Genomic DNA, 18,413 nt, shown 5'->3' with positions numbered 1-18,413 from the left:
TGATCATTATTAGCATTTTTTAGCAATGAAGTATTTCTCAACTAAGGCATGTACATTTTTTAAACATGTTATTACACACTTAACTGACTACAATAGTGTATAAACATAACTTACATGCACTAGGAAAACAAAAATGTGTGTGACTCCTCACTTTATTGTAATATTTGTTTTATTGTGATAGTCTGGAACCGAATCCACAATATCTCCAAGATATGCCTGTGATCGCAATCATTATTTCGGAGGTGATCACTAGAACTCCTTTGAGTTGGTTCTTTTTTTACCACTTCCTTGTTTTCTGGCTTGCTGTGTGCTAAGAACTGGGATCATCTGTTTTTCTAAGACATTTTGAATCCTTTCAATGGGGAGCCATATTTGGCATCCAACATGCATGTAACCATTGCTATTGAGATTGTCCATGCTTCTTAGATTTTCTGGTAGACAGAACAGGGTGGGGGGAGAGAGATTTATTTACTCATGGATTCATACCAATATTTCCAATTAATCTGAGGTAAAATATTTTTCTTAGTTCCTTTTATTTTATATTTGTGTCTTTATTCTCTTACAGTGATATATTTTAGTTCCTAATACTATTAATAGGGTGACTTTTAACCCTATCCTGTAAGATAAATAAAATAATTTTAAGTTTACCACAAACAATAGACCTACTGAGTTAAGTAAATGAGATCATACTACACAGATCATTCTATAGTTTCATGAATAATCTGGGATATTTTGCCATACGTGGTCACAAAGATCTTACTCTTTTTAATCAGCTTGATAATATTCTAAAATATGGATGTACCATTTCCCTAGTGGTGAACATTCAGATTATTCCCACTATTCAGTTGAGATATCATTATTTGGTATTACAAATAATGCCAAAATTAACATACTTGTACATACACCTTTATGCATATTTCTATCAAAACTATTTGTGTACATTCTTTGAATTATTTGTACTTATTCATAACCCATTTTTTCAATTTTATTAATTTTTAGAAGGTCTTTATTATGTCTGTTAAAACTTTGTTACATGTTACAAATATTTTCTACTAGATAGTCTGATCTTGTTAAAATGTCTTCTCTCACAGAATTCCATTGTAATAGAGTCAAATCTGTTTCCCTCTTTAGATATATGGCTCTTTATAGGGGGGAAAAAAAAGCCTTTTGAGGCTGGGCACAGTAATTACCACCTGTAATCCCAGCTCTTCAGGAGGCTGAGGTGGGAGGATCAATTGAGCCCAGGAGTTCAAGACCAGCCTAGGAAACATGACAAAACCCTGTCTCTACAAAAGTACAAAAATTAGTTGGACACAGTGGCACACAGATATAGAACCAGCTACTCATGAGGCTAAGGTGGGAAGATTGCTTGAACCTGGGAGGTCAAGGCTGCAATGAGTCATGATCATGCCACTGTACTCCAGCCTAGGCAACAAAGTGAGACCCTGTTTCAAAAACAAACAAACAAAAAAACCCTTTTTGTGCTGTGTGTGTGCGCACATACTTGCATCTGTATACAATTTCCTTCTCAGCTTTTATTTATCTGGACCCTACTCCTGTATCAGTAGCATGGTGTTTTAATTACTACAGCACTACAGTACAGCAAGCAATACGGTATAGTATAACAATACTGGTCTTATTTTTATTTTTAAATTTTACACTGAATAGTCTCATTCACATACTCTACTACATATATTTGAAAATCAGGTTGTCAAACTTCCCGAACTCCTCAAAAGAAAAAACAACTATTTTGACTAGAATTGCTATTAATTTTACGGGTTAGAACTTTGATTAGTCTACATTCGACACTATTTGGTTTTTCATTCTGAAAAATAGTTCTCTCTTCATTTATTTGATCCTAGAATGAAGTGTTGTTATTTTCTTCATACAAATCCTATTCGTTTTTAAAAATTTATTCCTACTTATTTTATGGTTTTATAGCTTTATGACTGGGTTCCAATATCCATTCTACATAAATTTCTAACTATGTATAGAGGATTTTTTTTTTCTTAAAATGATAAATATCAAATACACAAAATGAAAAAAATCAAGATTCTTATTAAAGAAAAAGTAACCATCAGTCTTTGCCTTTAAAAGAGAGATAAAGCAAGACTATGACCCTTTTTGCAGTCTAAACGCACAGTATCTACTTGAGGGGAAAAGAGAAGCTTTTTCTCTTTGAGCTGAGATTGCACCACTGCACTCCAGCATGGATGACAGAGCGAGACTCCATCTCCAAAAAAAAGGAGAGTATACAGCCCAACTAAATGGATGAAGAAAAGAAAACATGAATTCTAGCTGACAAAATTAAACACAGTAATGACAACAAAAATACCAAAAAGACTGGGAAACTGTAAGAGCTAAGACCAACATTCTAAAGATCTAGAGAAAGGAAGATTTTTGTACTAGTAAAAACACTTTTTAAAAAGAGTAAAAGAAAAACATATATGACATAAAACAACAGCAAATACAACATATCAATTAGATAAAACATACTAGTTATACCCAGATAAGTAAATAGGCTTAACCTTCCTATTAGAAAAAGTTTCAAATTGCCTATGTGAAAAATATAATTAAAATAACTATAAACCTTCACTGGGCTATCTGCTATAAATAAAAAACTGCATAGAAATCTTAAACGTTATTGAGATTATTATTAGGAGTGGTATTGCTATAGTAATTCCAATGTTATGTATATTGTAAGACAGAGCAAATGAATAAACATATATTGATGTTATTGGTAAATTGGATCTTCATTATGGAAGAAGAGAAATATGAAACAAGGAAAGGAAAGAACCTTAGTGTCACTAGGAATTCAAATATCACTAGTTTTTAAAAGTATATTTTCTTGCTCTGTCTAATGAAAAGAACCAATAGAAGCAATGACACCCAGTAACACATCAATGATGTTGGCTTCCAAATACCATTCCCCACTAAGAGAAACAAGAACTTTTGGTAAAATAGCCAAGTCCAGGTCTGGGGTAAGAATACCATAAGGTAAGGAGAGAATGTTTTGTTGTGCCACAAAGCAAACTGGTGCTGTAAAAATGAGGGGACATGTCAAAGAAACGTACAAACCAGACTGAGTTCTCGCTGGCTAAATTGTAACAGTTTGAGTCACCGAAGCATACAGTTATGCGTCACATAACCACAGAGATATCTTCTGAGAAATGTGTTCGTTAGGCTATTCCCTCACTGTGGTAACATCACAGAGTGTATTTACACAAACCTACATGGTATAGCCCATTGCTCCTAGGCTACAAACCTGTACATCATGTTACTGTACTGAATACTGCCGGGTAACTGTAACATGGTATGTCTGAAAATATCTAGACACAGAAAGGGTACAGTAAAAATACAGTATAAAATATTTTTTAAAATCAATATGCCTATATAGGGCACTTACTATGAATGGAGCTTACAGGACTGGAAGCTGCTCTGGGTGAATTAATGATTTGAGTGATGAGCGAATGTGAAGGCCTAGGGTGTTACTGTACACGGTTGTAGGCTTTGTAAATATACACTCAAGACACACTACATCTATTTTTAAATGTTTTCTTTCTTCAATAATAAACCTTAGCTTACATAAACTTTTTGGTTTTTAAACTTTTCTGACTTTTGTAATAACATTTAGCATAAAACTAACACATTGTACAGCTGCACAAAAATATTTTCTTTCCTTTCATCTTTATTTTACAAGCCTTTTCTATTTTAAAAAAAATCCTGTTTTACTGTTAAAACTGTTTTGCTAAAACCTAAGATACAAACACACACATTAGACTAGCCCTACACAGGGTCAGGATCATCAGTATCACTGTCTTCCACCTCCACATACTGTCTCACTGGAAGGTCTTCAGGGACAGTAACATGCACGGAGCTGTCATCTCCTATAATAACAATGTCTCTGGAGTACCTTCTGAAGGAACTGCCTGAGGCTGTTTTGCAGTTAACTTTTTTTTTTAATAAGTAGAAGTACATTCAAAATAACAACAAAAAGTATAGCATAGTAAATACATAAACCGGTAACACAGCTGTTTATTATTACTATCAACTATTATGTACTGTACGTAATTATATCTGCTATACTTTTATACAACTGGCAGCACAGATTTGACTTACACTAACATCACTACAAACATGTAATGTGTTGGTTGTGACGTTAGTCCTAGGATGTTATGACAGCTACGACGTCACTATGCGATAGAAATTTTTCAGCTCAATTATAATCTCATGGGATCAATGTCGTATATGCAGTACATGACTACATAACAACAATGGATTTTTAGTTCACTGAATTAATGAAGAAACCATGAGCCCATAGTGAAAGGACAGAAATTCCCTTACAGAAAGAGGAATGCCAGCTAATAAATGTGGAAAGAATAATAGATGTAGAAAATCATTTTGCAAGCATCAATGTAACCAACAATTCAGGTATAAATCAATAATGGTTATTAAAAACACTGGATGAAAGGCTGTTGAGAAACAATGTTTACTCAGTCTCAAGGCATTACCCCACAGATTAATGATTAATTATCAACAGGAAAAGGATACTTTTACAATAGAGAAATCAGGTCACACCACCTTAACCAAGTAATGAAACTTAACATCATAAATAATGGAACAAACTAATAACACAGAGGAAAAAATAAACAAACTTTAAGTACACACAAATATCAACATGAATAAATCTTGATGTAAATAAACACTGAGTGTAAAAAGCAAGTTAAAAAGTTATGCCAACAATGTATTATTTTTTACATTTTAAAACTAAATCAGTACTGTTTATCTTTTTACACAAATAGGTGCTAAAAAGTATTGAAAACTTACAGGATACCTTTAGAAAAGTAATTACCTCTAACAAGAGAGGAAAAAGAATAAGATTAGTAATCTCCAATTATATTTTTAATTTATTTTTAAAAGTTCTGAAACAGTGATAGCAAATTTTGGCAGTACAGATACATAAGCATCTTATATATTTTTTAGATTTTTAAGTATCATTTAAAATTGTTAAATTTAAAATAGACTGCTGCTACATAATTTTTAGTTTTAACAGCTAGCTATACAATACTTCTGTAATTCTTGCTATTTAAAACAACCATTTTGAAGAACTTTGATTTAGAAAGTCACCAGTGACTCCTATTTTAATCTTTGATGTAAATCAACAGAAGCAAATTCTAACAAGCAAAATGCATTTCATGTAAATAAATAAAAAATAATTTGAAAAGTATGCCATCCAAGTGGCATTGCATCTTCTCCAGTTTAATATTTCCTGTATCTCATATTGCTTTTAAAATTGAACATCCTTTGGAGAATTGAAAGTTTGCCTATTTTAATAATTTGCTTTTTGTCAATCACTTTGACCTAACTCTACAAAATCATCCTATTAAAGTTATTATTTTAAATATCAATGAACAGGTCTATAAAAAATCTACTGTTATAAGACTGGTGCACAAAAAAAATGTAAATTTTTCAAGTGATTTAGCAGTAATTTAGTTCTTCACCATGTTCCTTAAAAGGCTTTAATATATAATCTATGTGTAAAAACTTTCTATTTTCTCCTTAAGAGAAGGTCAACGGCTTTCACTTCACTTGTCTAACATAATCATGAATTGAAATAAGAACTCTCAGCTCTTTGGAACAACAATGCTACCAGTATGCCTAGGCCAATAAAGCGATTCGTTCATTAATGCTGCTAATAAAGCAACCTTTTGTTAGTCTATGAAACATCAGACTCTATAACTTTGCAATTTTTCCCTGTTTTGCCACATGAACTTAAAAGTTCTCTTACAGGCCACTTTAATAACTAAAACACTATCATTCAAAAATTCAACCTTCCACTCTAGGTAAGTTAATAACTTAAAAAATATTCACTCCAACTGCAGAAAATTATTTCTAGATGAAATTATATTTTAATTATTCTCTTGTGCCTTCCCATAAAAACCAACTGTATAGAAGTCTGTGCTATCTTCCATTAAACAACTAAAGAAAGCACCCATATAATATTCTCAAAAAGAAAAGCATAAATGTTCATTTATTCAATTAGCACTAATCAATCAACTACAGTAAGCAAGGCAAAGAAAAGACAGCAAAGATTAATACACAATTCCTGCCCTCACGCAACTCAATTTAGGGAGTAAGCCAGGTATCTGTACAAATTACTGTAAGGTAGTTTATAATATTAACTACTAAATAGAACAGTATAAAGAATATAATTAACTGAGCTTAGACAAGATTTTTTTGAAATCTTCCATGAGACTTTTGAGGCTAAATAGAGAGTAGTCTATTTTAGGTAAGTATAAAGCATGTATAGAAACACAGATGAATCAAACCCCAAAGTAAATTCAGAAATTCTTAATTTTGTAAGGCTCAAGGGTATCATGTATGTAAGGAATTATTAGGAAATGTCTGTCAGTTCATGAACGGCCATGTTTGTGTTGCTCTGGAATTTGAACTTTATTCCAGGTAATTGGCAGTAAACAAAAGGCTGTAAGTCATAGTATATGGTGCTCAGGTCTGTTTTTTAGAAAAGTCACTCCTGAACTACCAGAATTCCCAAAAGCTCTTATTTTCAATAACTTCAGAATACATAGCTTTTGGTAATTCAAGTACCTCAAGAGGACACAAATGGTAGGCTTCCAAGCCTACGAAGACATTTATATTCAGTATAACTATATACCTACTCTATACTGGTAACTTAAGTTTAGCATTTTCTAAACTAATTGCCACTTAAAGAGAAAAATCAATACAGGAAATATTGGTTCTAATATTAGTCAACTATCTTAAACCTCTTCAAAGTATTGGGAAAATACCAGTTTCCAGGAATCATAAAGTCATGTTATTGATAAATTTTAAGAGTTGCAGTTAAAGTCAACAGGATGTGTTCAGAATTTATAAAATTAATCTTAAAATTTAGCCCACTGTAATCCTTACTCTGAACAGCCCTGGAACTGAAACCTGGCACCCTTATCTTCTTCTGAGTACCATATTTTATGCTTACTACTCTCCCCTCAACACCACCCCCCACGCCTACCTTGAAAACTCCATGTTCTTATACAACCCTGGGCTACACTGAGTTAGTCCAACTTGACCCAGTCATACCAGTGTTTTCAGTTGTTACCTATTATGACTAAATCCATAAGCATTCTTTTAAAAAGCTTTGCAAATATGTTTTCATTTCTATTAGGGAAGTACTTTCTTCAACCACAAGAAATAGAACTAGAAGTCAACAGCTACATGAATTAACTTTGAAAATATTATGCCAAATGAAATAAGAGAGTGACAATAAGACAAATATTGTATGATTCTATTTATGAGGTACCTAGCATAGTCATAGTCATAAAGACAGAGAGTATAACAGACGTTACCGGGGAATTAAGGGAGGAAAGATGGTAGTTATTGTTTAATGGGTATCAGGTTTTTATTTGAGATGATGAAAAACTTCTGGAAATGGACAGAGATGGATTGTTGCAAAATATTGTGAATGTACTTGATGCCACTGAATTGTATATTTAAAAATCGTTGAAATGTAAATTTTATACTATGTATATTTTGCCACCAATAAAAAAAAAAGAAAACCTTAGAGGAAAAATTTGTTACTTATTGGACTCCCTAGAACCCAAAAAAGTAAAAAAGATCTAACATTTAATAAGTACCAGGCACTACATATACTATCTCATATAGTCCTCCCAACAACACCATAAGGTACACTTCGTATCTCTGTTGTAATGAGGAAGAAACAGGCAAAAAGCAGGTAACTCAAAGTCACAGAGCTAGGAAATACTGGGCACAGGACTCAAACCCTGGCAGTCTGACCCTGTTTCTCAAGTAGCAGCATAAGCTAAAAAAACATTCATTACAGAAATCTACATTGTTAAAGTTGTCTAAATACTCCATGGAAATATGAACTGGCAAAAATCAAAACATAATCCTGCACCTACAATACCAATAATGTATATCTATATTAAGGACAACATGTTTAATGGTACAATTATAAGCAAAGCATATTTTTTCTATCTTTATTACTTATGAGCTCACACCTTCATTTGGCAGTAAGATACATCAAAATTTAAAACATACAGCAAGCAGTACAAAAAATAACAAAACAACAAGCTCTTGAAGATCACTGTCCCTGATAAATACCAAAACTAATAGTCAAAGGAAGAAGCACATTAGAGAAAAGAGAAAAAAGAGGTGATTTAGAATATTCTTTGTAAAGAGGAAAGAGGTCTTTCACTCACATGACTTAATACTTACATAATAAGTGAGAAGCATAATAAAGCTCACAGGCACTTGAGAACAAACTGACAGGACTTTCTGGACATAGTTCCAGATCTAACAATACAGTATTACTGCCCCTTGTTTTTATCAGATGCCAATAAAATCAGAAAGAAACCATTATCATTTCTCAGTCATTCTCTCACATTCATAAATTTTGTAACATACTGAACTTACAATGTAAGCAGTGATAGAATAGTTCTTCAATTTGGGTATCCTTTAATTTTTTTAAAAAACTACACCAACATAATCATTCAATAAATGTATTATTATTCTAGACACTAAAATAACAAGAATAGATATTATCTTGCCCTCCAAAAACTTAGGCTTTAGTCTAGTGTAGAGGTTGATAATAGTCAAGCAAATAAATCATAATTATGATAAAAGCTATGAAACGACTTAACAGGGGCACTTAAAACTAGTGAGTGTTCTGAATCAGAAAAGGCTTTCCCCCATGGAAGTGACGTTTAGAATGATATTTGGAAGATGTCTTAAGAAGTCAAGAGGAATTTAGGATAGCGGTTGGTGGGGAGAAAGGAGTGCAGAATCAGGGTACGATTCACAAGAGAAGAAAATTACCATTAGTAAGCATTCTTTATTAAGCTGGTAGTGAGACCACAGGTGCTGTTTAAGTGTCTTCATCACTTTAATTTAAAAATATATCTCTTTATGTGGAAAATTTTGAACACACAAAAAACAAACAAAATAGTATACTAAACTTCCCCATATCCGTTACTTAACTTCAGCAACCACCAACGTTCTGCAATTCTTCTTTCATCTACACCTCCCACTCCGTCACCCAACTCAATTATTTCTATAATTTTTAGATAAAACTTGTATATTTTATCTAAGATACATGTATGCCATTGAAATACATACTTCTTACCTGTACAACTTTAATAGATAAGCCCATGTAACACATACCTCTATGAGATATGGAACATTTTCACCACTTCAGGAAGGCCCCTTATGCACCTTCCCAGCTGAATATCAGCATTTTCCACAAGCAAAAGGCAATCTTTGTTCTGTTTTTATTTTTTCACTACAGATTAGCTTTGCCTCTTCTAGAACTTAATATAAATGGAATAATATAGTATCATGTCCAGCTTCCTTTGCTATGTATGTGAAATTCATTCATGTCATATTGTGTATATTTGCCATTTTGTAGTTCTTTTATTACTGAGTGGCATTACATTGTACAAATATACCAAAAAATGTTTAGTCATTAATCCTATTCATATTTGGGCTGCTTCTAGTTGTTAGATATAAGGAATAAACAGACTATAAATATAATTTTAAAAAATTTTTTGTGGACATGTTTTCATTCCTTTTCTGAAAACACCTAGAAGTAGAATTGCTGGATCCAAACGTGTATGCTTAAATTTATAAGAAATTGCCAACGGTATTCCAAAGTGGCTCTCCCATTTTATACTCACATCAGAAACTTATGAGTGTTCTGGATGGCTTCCCAGAATACTTGTCGTTGACAGTCTTTTTAATTTTACCCCTTCTAGTTGGTTTTAGTGATTATTTTATGGTTTAAGTTTGTATTTCCCTAATGACTAATGTTTGTATCTTTTTATGTATTGAAAACTGAGTAATGTTATAAATGAAAAATGAGGAGCATATTAACACAGGAAACAAAAGCAAAGATTCTGGAGGAAAAGGTATATTACGCCTGGACCAAGAGGCCATGCTTTGCTATAGTGTAGCTATCGCAAAGAGTAACAAAGAATAGTTAAGGCTGAGGAGGCAGATTAGGGTCAATCACATGGATGGGGATTATTATGAGTTCAGATTTGAACTCGTTTTTTTAAGGTACCACCAGGATAAGTTAAATGGCATTATCAAATAGGTCTGAAACTTAAGCAAGTAAGTGCTAGAACAACAGGTATGCAGTTCCTTCATAAGTGGAAATCAAAGTGGTAAGACTGCCTGAGGAGAAATAACAGAAGGAAGAGAAAGCAGAAAACACCAAAGGACCAAGACTCAAGAAATTTCTACTTTTAATGACCAAGCAGAAGAGAAGCCTGTAAAAAAAAAAGACTGAAGAGCAATAGATCAGAGAGGCTAAATGAAAATCAAAAGTTTAAGTATAGTTTTTTTTTTTTTTTTTTTTGGTTATTTTTTTTCCAGGGACAGATTCTTGCTTTGTTGCCCAGGCTGGAGTGCAGTGTCGTGATCTTGGCTCACTGCAACTTCTGCCTCCCAAGTTCAAGCGATTCTCATGCCTCAGCCTCCCAAGTAGCTGCGATTACAGGCATGTGCCACCAAACCTGGCTAATTTTTGTATTTTTAGCAGAGACAGGGTTTCACCATGTTGGCCAGGCTGGTCTCAAACTCCTGACTTCAGTTGATCCACCTGTCTCGGCCTCCCAAAGTGTTGGGATTACAGGTGTGAGCCAATGTGTCCAGCCAAGGATAGTTTTTCAAAACTGTTTAAACCTGCTAGGAGATTATGTGCCAGACTCTCTCTCCCAAAATCCACATGTTGAAGCCCTAACCCCCAGTACCTCAGGACACGACTGTATTTGGATATAGTGCCTTTAGAGAGGTGAGTAAATTCATCCTCCAGGCCCTAATCCAATCTGGACACACCAGAAACGCATGCATACAGAGGAAAAACCAAGTGAGGACACAGCAAGAAGGCACTCTCTGCAAGCTAAGGGGAGAGGCCTCAGAAGAAACCAAACCTGCCAACACCTTGATCTTTGACGTCCAGCCTCCACATTGTGAGAAAATTAATTTCTGTTGTTTAAGCCACCCAGTCTGTGGTATTTTATGGAAGCCCTAGCACACTAAGTGAGAGATCAAATAAGAGCAAGTCTAAAAATATCCACTTAATTTACTAACAGAGAGGTCGTTGGTATCATAAGCAAATACTATTACAGTGGAATAAATAAACTGAACAGGTGAGTCAAAGGTGAGAAATGGAAACAATTTCTAGCATTTGGATAGGAAAGAGAACAGAAAGGTCAGTAATGTGGCACCCATGAATGCTTATTGTTTTTATTTTTTTAATAGTAGGAATTAAGCGTGTTTAAATACTGACGAGAAGAATCAAGTGTAAAGAAAAGTTAAATATACCAAAAAAAAAAAAAAAAAAAAGGAAATCATCAACAGCATAAGGTACTTCAGAGAAAGGGAGAGAGCCTTAGATAGAAAGCAAGACGACCTCTATTTTAACATTAAGAAGGAAGAAAATATAGAAAAGATAGTGGGCAACTAAGGGTTGCATCAAATACTCCGGTTTTCACTGGAAAGTAATAGGAAAAGTTTTCTGTAGAAAGAAAAAGGGCATGTTGGAGGTCTGAGGAGAACAGACGATTGAAACATTCATGGTAAAGATAAGGAAACCAGCTGACAAGGATAATGCAATGGATTTCCACGCAGTATTAGGGTCTGTGATCGACAATCATGAATTTATCAGTTTTTTAAATGTCCTTTGAAGTAACTTTATACTGCAGCATTCAGGTGGTATAGGAATGAAGGAATCTGATAACCGAGTTAATCCAGGATTAGGATTTTACCAAGCAAGTGAAAAATCGCTTGTCTGAGGAAGAGAAAAATCAGTAGATTTGAGGAGATCAGGGAAAGAAGACCAGGATATTGGAGAGTCTATGTAAGGATGCTAAAATGATTGAGAATTATTATAGGACCTGGAATGTACAAGGAGATTATAAGGAATATGCCACTATCTTCCCAGAATAAATAAAATCTACCAGAAAGGCTGTAGATAACAGCTAAAAGGAGGCTGAAATCAATAACTAATACTTTACATTATTAACTTATTTCTTATAATAATCTATAAGACAGGAGATGATACTATACTACTAATATTGATGAAGAAACAAATATAAAGAAGTTTTAAGAAACTTACCCCTCCCAAAAAAAAAAAAAAAGAAAAGAAACTTACCCAAGGCTGCTGTCTTAAACTAACTGTAGGACATCAAATACCAGAGACAGCTTCAGGGCACAGAGTTCCCAAATAAAGTGAAATTTCAAATAAGGAAATTTATATAGTATAAGCTATACTTCCAGTCCTAACACTGTATCAGATCAGATCACCTGAAAAGCCTTCCCACAGAAACTTCATGCAGAAAGGATATATCAAAATAATTCTTTTAGGCTGGGTGCGGTGACTCACGCCTGTAATCCTAGCACTTTGGGAGGCCAAGGTGGGCAGATCACCTGAGGTCAGGAGTTCGAGATCACCCTGTCCAACATGGTGAAACCCTGTCTCTACTAAAAATTAAAAAAAAAAACAAATTAGCTGGGTGTGGTGGCACACACCTCTAGTCCCAACTACTCGGGAGGCTGAGGCAGAAGAATCACCTGAAACTGGGAGACAGAGGTTGCAGTGAGCCGAGATCACCCCACTTCACTCCAGCCTGGGCAACAGAATGAAACTATGTCTCAAAAAAGAAAAAAATATATATATTTTAAATTAATCCTTTAGCCACCATGAAACAGAAATCTTTAAGTGTGTGCCAGTAACATGGAAAAACAGTAACATATTAAAAATATATATATTAGGCTGCAAGTTGGAAATGTTTCTTCCCTTCAATGGGTTGTTAGTCTTAACCTATATTTATCCTTTGACTGATATGTAGGGACCAGAAATGAGACTTTTGGCCCTTAGTGGGAGACTTCAGTTCTCAGATACCCCTTTCTACTCCACACATTAATACACACATAAACCCAAGACCCAGGAAAACCTGCAATTTTAGTAAAGGGGTCCTACATAGGTCAATAACAGAAGAAAAATATAAAGACATAGGCTTAGAAAGCAACAAAAAACATCTTTATTCACTAATTATATGATTATCTGCATGAGATACCCAAGAGAATCTATCATTAGAAGAAAGAGTTTAGGCCAGGTGCAATGGCTCATGCCTATAATCCCAGCACTTTGGGAAGCCAAGGCAAGAGGATCGCTTAATCCCAGGAGTTCGAGAGCAGCCTGGACAACATAGCAAGACCTCACCTCTACAGATAATTTTAAAATTGGCTGAGTGTGGTGACATGTACCTGTGGTCCCAGCTACTTGGGAAGCTGAGATGGGAGAATTGCTTGAACCCAGGCAGTCAAGGCTGTGGTGAGCAGTGACCACGCCACTGCCCTCCAGCCTAGGTGACAGAGTAAAACCCCCCACCTCAAACAAACAAACAAAAACAACTACGAGTTCAGCAAGATTGAGAGACAAACAGCAACTTGTTTCTTAGCAATTTTTCTGTTATACTAATTGGTTTATAACTACCAGTAACAAAAAGTATTTTCATAAAAATTTGCGATTCACAATGGTAACCAAAATCATAAAGACCTAAAAAAAAAAAAATCTAAAGAAGATTTCTATCAAGAAAAAAATGGAACTGGGCCAGGCGCAGTAACTCACACCTGTAATCCCAGCACTTTCGGAGGCTGAGGTGGGTGGACCACCTGAGGTCATGGCCAACACAGTGAAACCCTGTATCTACTAAAAATACAAAAATTAGCCAGGCATGGTGGCAGGCGCCTGTAATCCCAGCTACTGGGGAGGCTGACGCAGCAAAATCACTTGAAACAGGGAGGCGGAGGTTGCAGTGAGCCGAGATCACAACAAGAGTGAGACTCCGTCTCAAAAAAAAAGAAAAAAATAGAATTGTATTGAATAGAAATATCAATGACAGTCAACCAATGTAAAGGTGACAACTATCCCCACTGTAACCTGTAATTTCAATGAGATTCCAGTCACATTTCCAACAGGATTTGTTTTCTGTTAAATTTTCATTAGGGTCAGGGTGAAATATGATCAGCTGACCTAAATAAGAGAGAAGATTCACCTTACCAGATATCAAGATTTATATCAAAACTATTAAAATTAACACAGTATTGTAATGACATGGAAGTAGAACAAATAAGCTATGATACAGAAGAGAGATTCTACAAATAAACTCATGTAGTAAATCTGAAACTTTTAAACAATGTTAAAAACCAACACAAAGGCCAGGCACGGTGGCTTAAGCCTATAATCCCAACACTCTGGGAGACCAAGGCAGGCAGACGGCCTGAGGTCAGGAGTTGAAGACTAGTCCGGACAACACAGTGAAATCCCATCTCTACTAAAAACACAAAAATTAGCCAGGAGTGATGGCAGTCACCTGTAATCCCAGCTACTCGGGAGGCTGAGGCAGGAGAATCACTTGAACCCAGGAGGCAGAGTTTGCAGTGAGCCAAGATTGCGCCACTGCACTCCAGCCTGGGAGACACAGTGAGACTCCATCTCAAGAAAAAAAAAAAAAAAACCACACACATACACAGACTATAAGATAGTTGCAATGCATATTAGCAAAACCATTAATATCCAGATTATAAAAAGAATCACCACAAATCAATTTAAAGTCCAATACTCAATAGGAAAAAAAAATTAGCAAAGAACATAAAAGATTCACAGAATAGGAAACTAGAATGATCAAAAACTATGCAAAGACATTCAACTTTACTATAAATCAATGAAAATGAAAATCAAACTCCATTTCTCATCTTTCCAATAGGCAAAAAAAAATAGCTAGATAAAATGAAATGTTGATAAAAAAGTGGGGAAACATGTTAATGGGTATAAAATGGTAGCTCCACTTTGGACTGGGCTTGGCAATACTTGATAAAGTGGCACCTAAACCCTGTGATCCCAGCAATTCTATTTTCAGGTGTCTATCCTAGATAAAATAACACTAAGTATTTATGTAGGAGCATTACAATATTATTTGCCAAAAGGTAGAACCGAATTATCTCTATAAAACTTACCATTATTCAACCTGGAAAACTAAACAGTAGTTAAAAGGAATGAATTAAATCTACACATGTCAATATGAACATATCTAGAAAAAAACATTGCATGAAAATGTTTCAGGTCATCTTTTGCGTAAATGTTTTATGTGTACAAAAACAGCAGGGAAATAATCGCAAGGACTTTAGGATAATGAGTACCTCCAAAGAAGGGAGAAAAGTATGGGGAGTGGAGAACTTTAAAAGCAAATCAAATGAGGCAAAAGGTTAATATCTGCTTGACCCTGAAGTTAGGTACACAGGTGTCTGCTATATTACTTTCTGTACTTTTTTTTTGTATATTTGAAGGACTGCAAGTAGTAAGCTCAGTGAAAAGAAATTGCAGAGGGCACAATGGAAGGAACTAGGAAGTACGAGAGAAATAGAAGGCTTTTGTCAAGGCAAAAAAAAAAAAAAACTCATGAAACATTAAGAAGATAGTAATTCAGAAGATATGGTCACCTACTAATGAAAACTACTAAGAGGCAAGTCTCAGACTCCTTGAGGAAGACGGAAATTGGGCCTCACGGCCAAACTATGCATCTAACTAGTTTACTATCTCAGCTCATTCAGCCTGGCATCACTGTGATTCTCAGCAACTCTCATCACTATATATTATGAGGGTGACTGTACTGAACCTTGAATCTAATAGGTGCAAATCATTCTGTTGGATAATGCAAGGGATATAAAGAGGCATAGTACTAGTTTTCAGGGAGATTATCATTTAGTGTGGAAGCTTAAGATGCATACAGAAAAACAAAACAAAACAAAAAAATACCTTGCACTTAATGTCCAAATAAGTGCTACTGGAATTCAGAGGAAGAAAAGAATCCATCAGGCTGCTGGGATGGTACAAGAAAGGTCTCACAACAATAGTAGAGCTCAAGCCAAGTAGCAAAGAACAAGAAACAATTCAAAAGGTACAAAAATTGGCAAGAAACTGGTAAGAAAAAATGATGGCAAAGGATGCGGCGCCCTAGGAAGTGAAAAAACGGAGTAAAAGTGCTTGACAATTTTCAGATCTCAATTAGAAAAATAAAATAGTTTGACAATAAATAAAATCTTTAAAGTCAGACAATCAATCAGGGCTCTAAGCTGTCAACAGAACCTATTTGAGGTGGTTTCAAGAGAAAATAAATTTATTAATATATTAGGTGATTCCAATAATTATCAGAGAATTGAAGAATGCACTTGGAGATATGAAGCCAGGAAAAATACCTAAGTCTCCCCACCAAATTGTTCCCACCCTTCAGCCCTAGTACCATGAAAGCTGAGGCTAGGACAATAAGGCTCAACAGTATCTCTGATACTGCTACCTCTAAATAGTTCAATGTCTCGCCACTCAACGTCCACATTAGGAAGCAATTCCAGGCAAGAGCTGTTACCCTGCATTTCTCTGACCCTGAATTCACGTCTTACACAGATGCATCTGATCAATAAAGCCTAGGTCATATGCTTGTGCCCTAGCTGCAAGGAATGCTAGGAAATTTGAGTTCTGACTCTATAAAATGTGAACATGCAAACTTATCCAACATTGAGAGGCTATCTGAAATGAGCAACCACAAATACAGATCAAGGTTTGTAGATCCTCAAGCCTTGTACAAACAAAACTCTCTGTTCCTCATATGGAAGGAAGAACCAGAGACTTATCAGTTATTGCAGAGAGCTCCAATATCAGAATCTCTCGGTGATATCCCCCTCCTTTCTGTTTTCTTATATAACCCATGAATTAAACTGCAAAAAGGGGCCAGCTCACTTTTGTGTTTTTTGTAGAGACAGGGTTTCACCATGTTGCCAGGCTGGCCAACTCACTCTTATGGTAGTTCAAGTCAGGCCTTCTCTTATGAGACCTAAAATTTTTTGTTCATACAGATAAAGTAGGATCTTAATAGGATGCCTCTCTATTTTAGACCTAGGGACCCAAGATCCTTTAGCCACAGCCAAAAAGAATTCAAGTCAATGTACCTCTGATCATCATGCCTGTCAAGCTACCCTATGAAAATGATACCTGGGCCTTACCTAGAATCTGGCCACACTCCCTGAAGTAAAAAGACAATTTCAATGAAAGTATCTCCTCTAACCTACAGACAAAAGCAATTGAATTACTTTTCATATATGCTGGCACTCCCCTCAAAGTGTTCTCATTAGGTTGGCGAATGAAGTGTCTTCCGGACTTCTTAGCAGAGAATACTGGAGAGGGAATAGGAGAGCTAAGTGAATGGTCACAGTGATAAATCCACTCCACCAGTTCTATTTCCTTTAATCTTTTGACTTCTTTCTTTATATTATGCTATGAGTTTCTAGGCATTCAACTTCATTTAGTATAAGTCAATGCTGAGACCAAAGGAGGAAACAACTAGAACCACTCCTGGCTACTTGAACGAGAGGAATGAATTCAGAATCTCTGATAACTGCACCATACCAATACATTCAGCCAAATGCAAAAGCATGTTTCTTTCTCTCTCATATCCTCATCACCCATTTCTACACATATTCCTGAAGGTTTTGCTGCTATGTCAGCAAAAATATATATATATATTTTAAAAAATTACATAGAATCCTTTTCTTACCACTGTGACTGCAAAGGTGCAGCATGATATAATCTGACTCCAGTTACAGGTATGGAAACATGAGTATCATGGGAAGGGGTATGAGGAAAGTAGCTTCCCTGTGAATGGTAACTGTCTTAAGCAAGGTTGTTAACACAGGGAAGGATGGCTTCTCCTAGCAGGAGAGACTCAGAGTTTGGAGACTTGAAGTAGTATGTACCCTCTATTCCCCACATACAGAAATGTATTCAAAAGATTATCAGCAGCCAAAAATATCACATGTACAATTTAAAAAGTGGGTATTTATATATTGCAATTCTGTATCCTCATATTTTCTTAAAATTAGGCAACATAAGATTTCTTCTATTTGGTTTTGTTACCATGCATTTGATTACTATTAATTATTACAACTTCACACTAAGATCGGGCAGCAGCATTGTGGTACTCAAATGTAAGAGCAACTGAATTTGTGCCTCTAGAGGGCAGTATTTCTCACAGGATAGACAAGTCCAACTTAGAGTCACTGGAAGAAGTTTAAGAAATGCAGGAAGACAAGCTTTAGCAAGTTTCTTTCTTGTAAGATATCTCAAAGTCTTTGATATATTAATGTGCATGGTAAAATATTCAATAGGCCATTATTATGGTACATAGTGTTTCTTCAAACTTAATTACAGATCTCTTTCAAGGACCATCTCTAGTGACTAGCAGAATGCACTTTGGAAACCATCTAAATGGGCAAATTCTCTCAAGACAAGTTCCATTTCCTTCTTTATTCATGAACTTACG

The 18,413-nt window shown here is 35.2% G+C and overlaps 2 protein-coding genes across 7 annotated transcripts in view; one reads left to right on the top strand and one right to left on the bottom strand.

Annotated features, from left to right (window-relative positions):
* The window catches only part of FBXW7 (F-box and WD repeat domain containing 7), a 216,732-nt gene that overhangs the window by 164,325 nt on the left and 33,994 nt on the right, over positions 1-18,413 (bottom strand). The gene's annotated exons all lie outside the window — the stretch shown is intronic.
* LOC113219573 (spidroin-2-like) overlaps positions 6,416-18,413 on the top strand; it is a 49,793-nt gene continuing 37,795 nt past the window's right edge. The window contains exon 1 of the mRNA XM_026454110.1: positions 6,416-6,462. Coding sequence (XP_026309895.1) covers positions 6,416-6,462 — 47 coding nt within the window. The remainder of the gene's footprint in view (positions 6,463-18,413) is intronic.

This window comes from Piliocolobus tephrosceles, chromosome 3, assembly GCF_002776525.5.
Source record: "Piliocolobus tephrosceles isolate RC106 chromosome 3, ASM277652v3, whole genome shotgun sequence".
Taxonomy (NCBI): domain Eukaryota; kingdom Metazoa; phylum Chordata; class Mammalia; order Primates; family Cercopithecidae; genus Piliocolobus; species Piliocolobus tephrosceles.
Note: the sequence above shows the minus strand (reverse complement) of the source record. Positions and strands in the feature narration are given on the sequence as shown.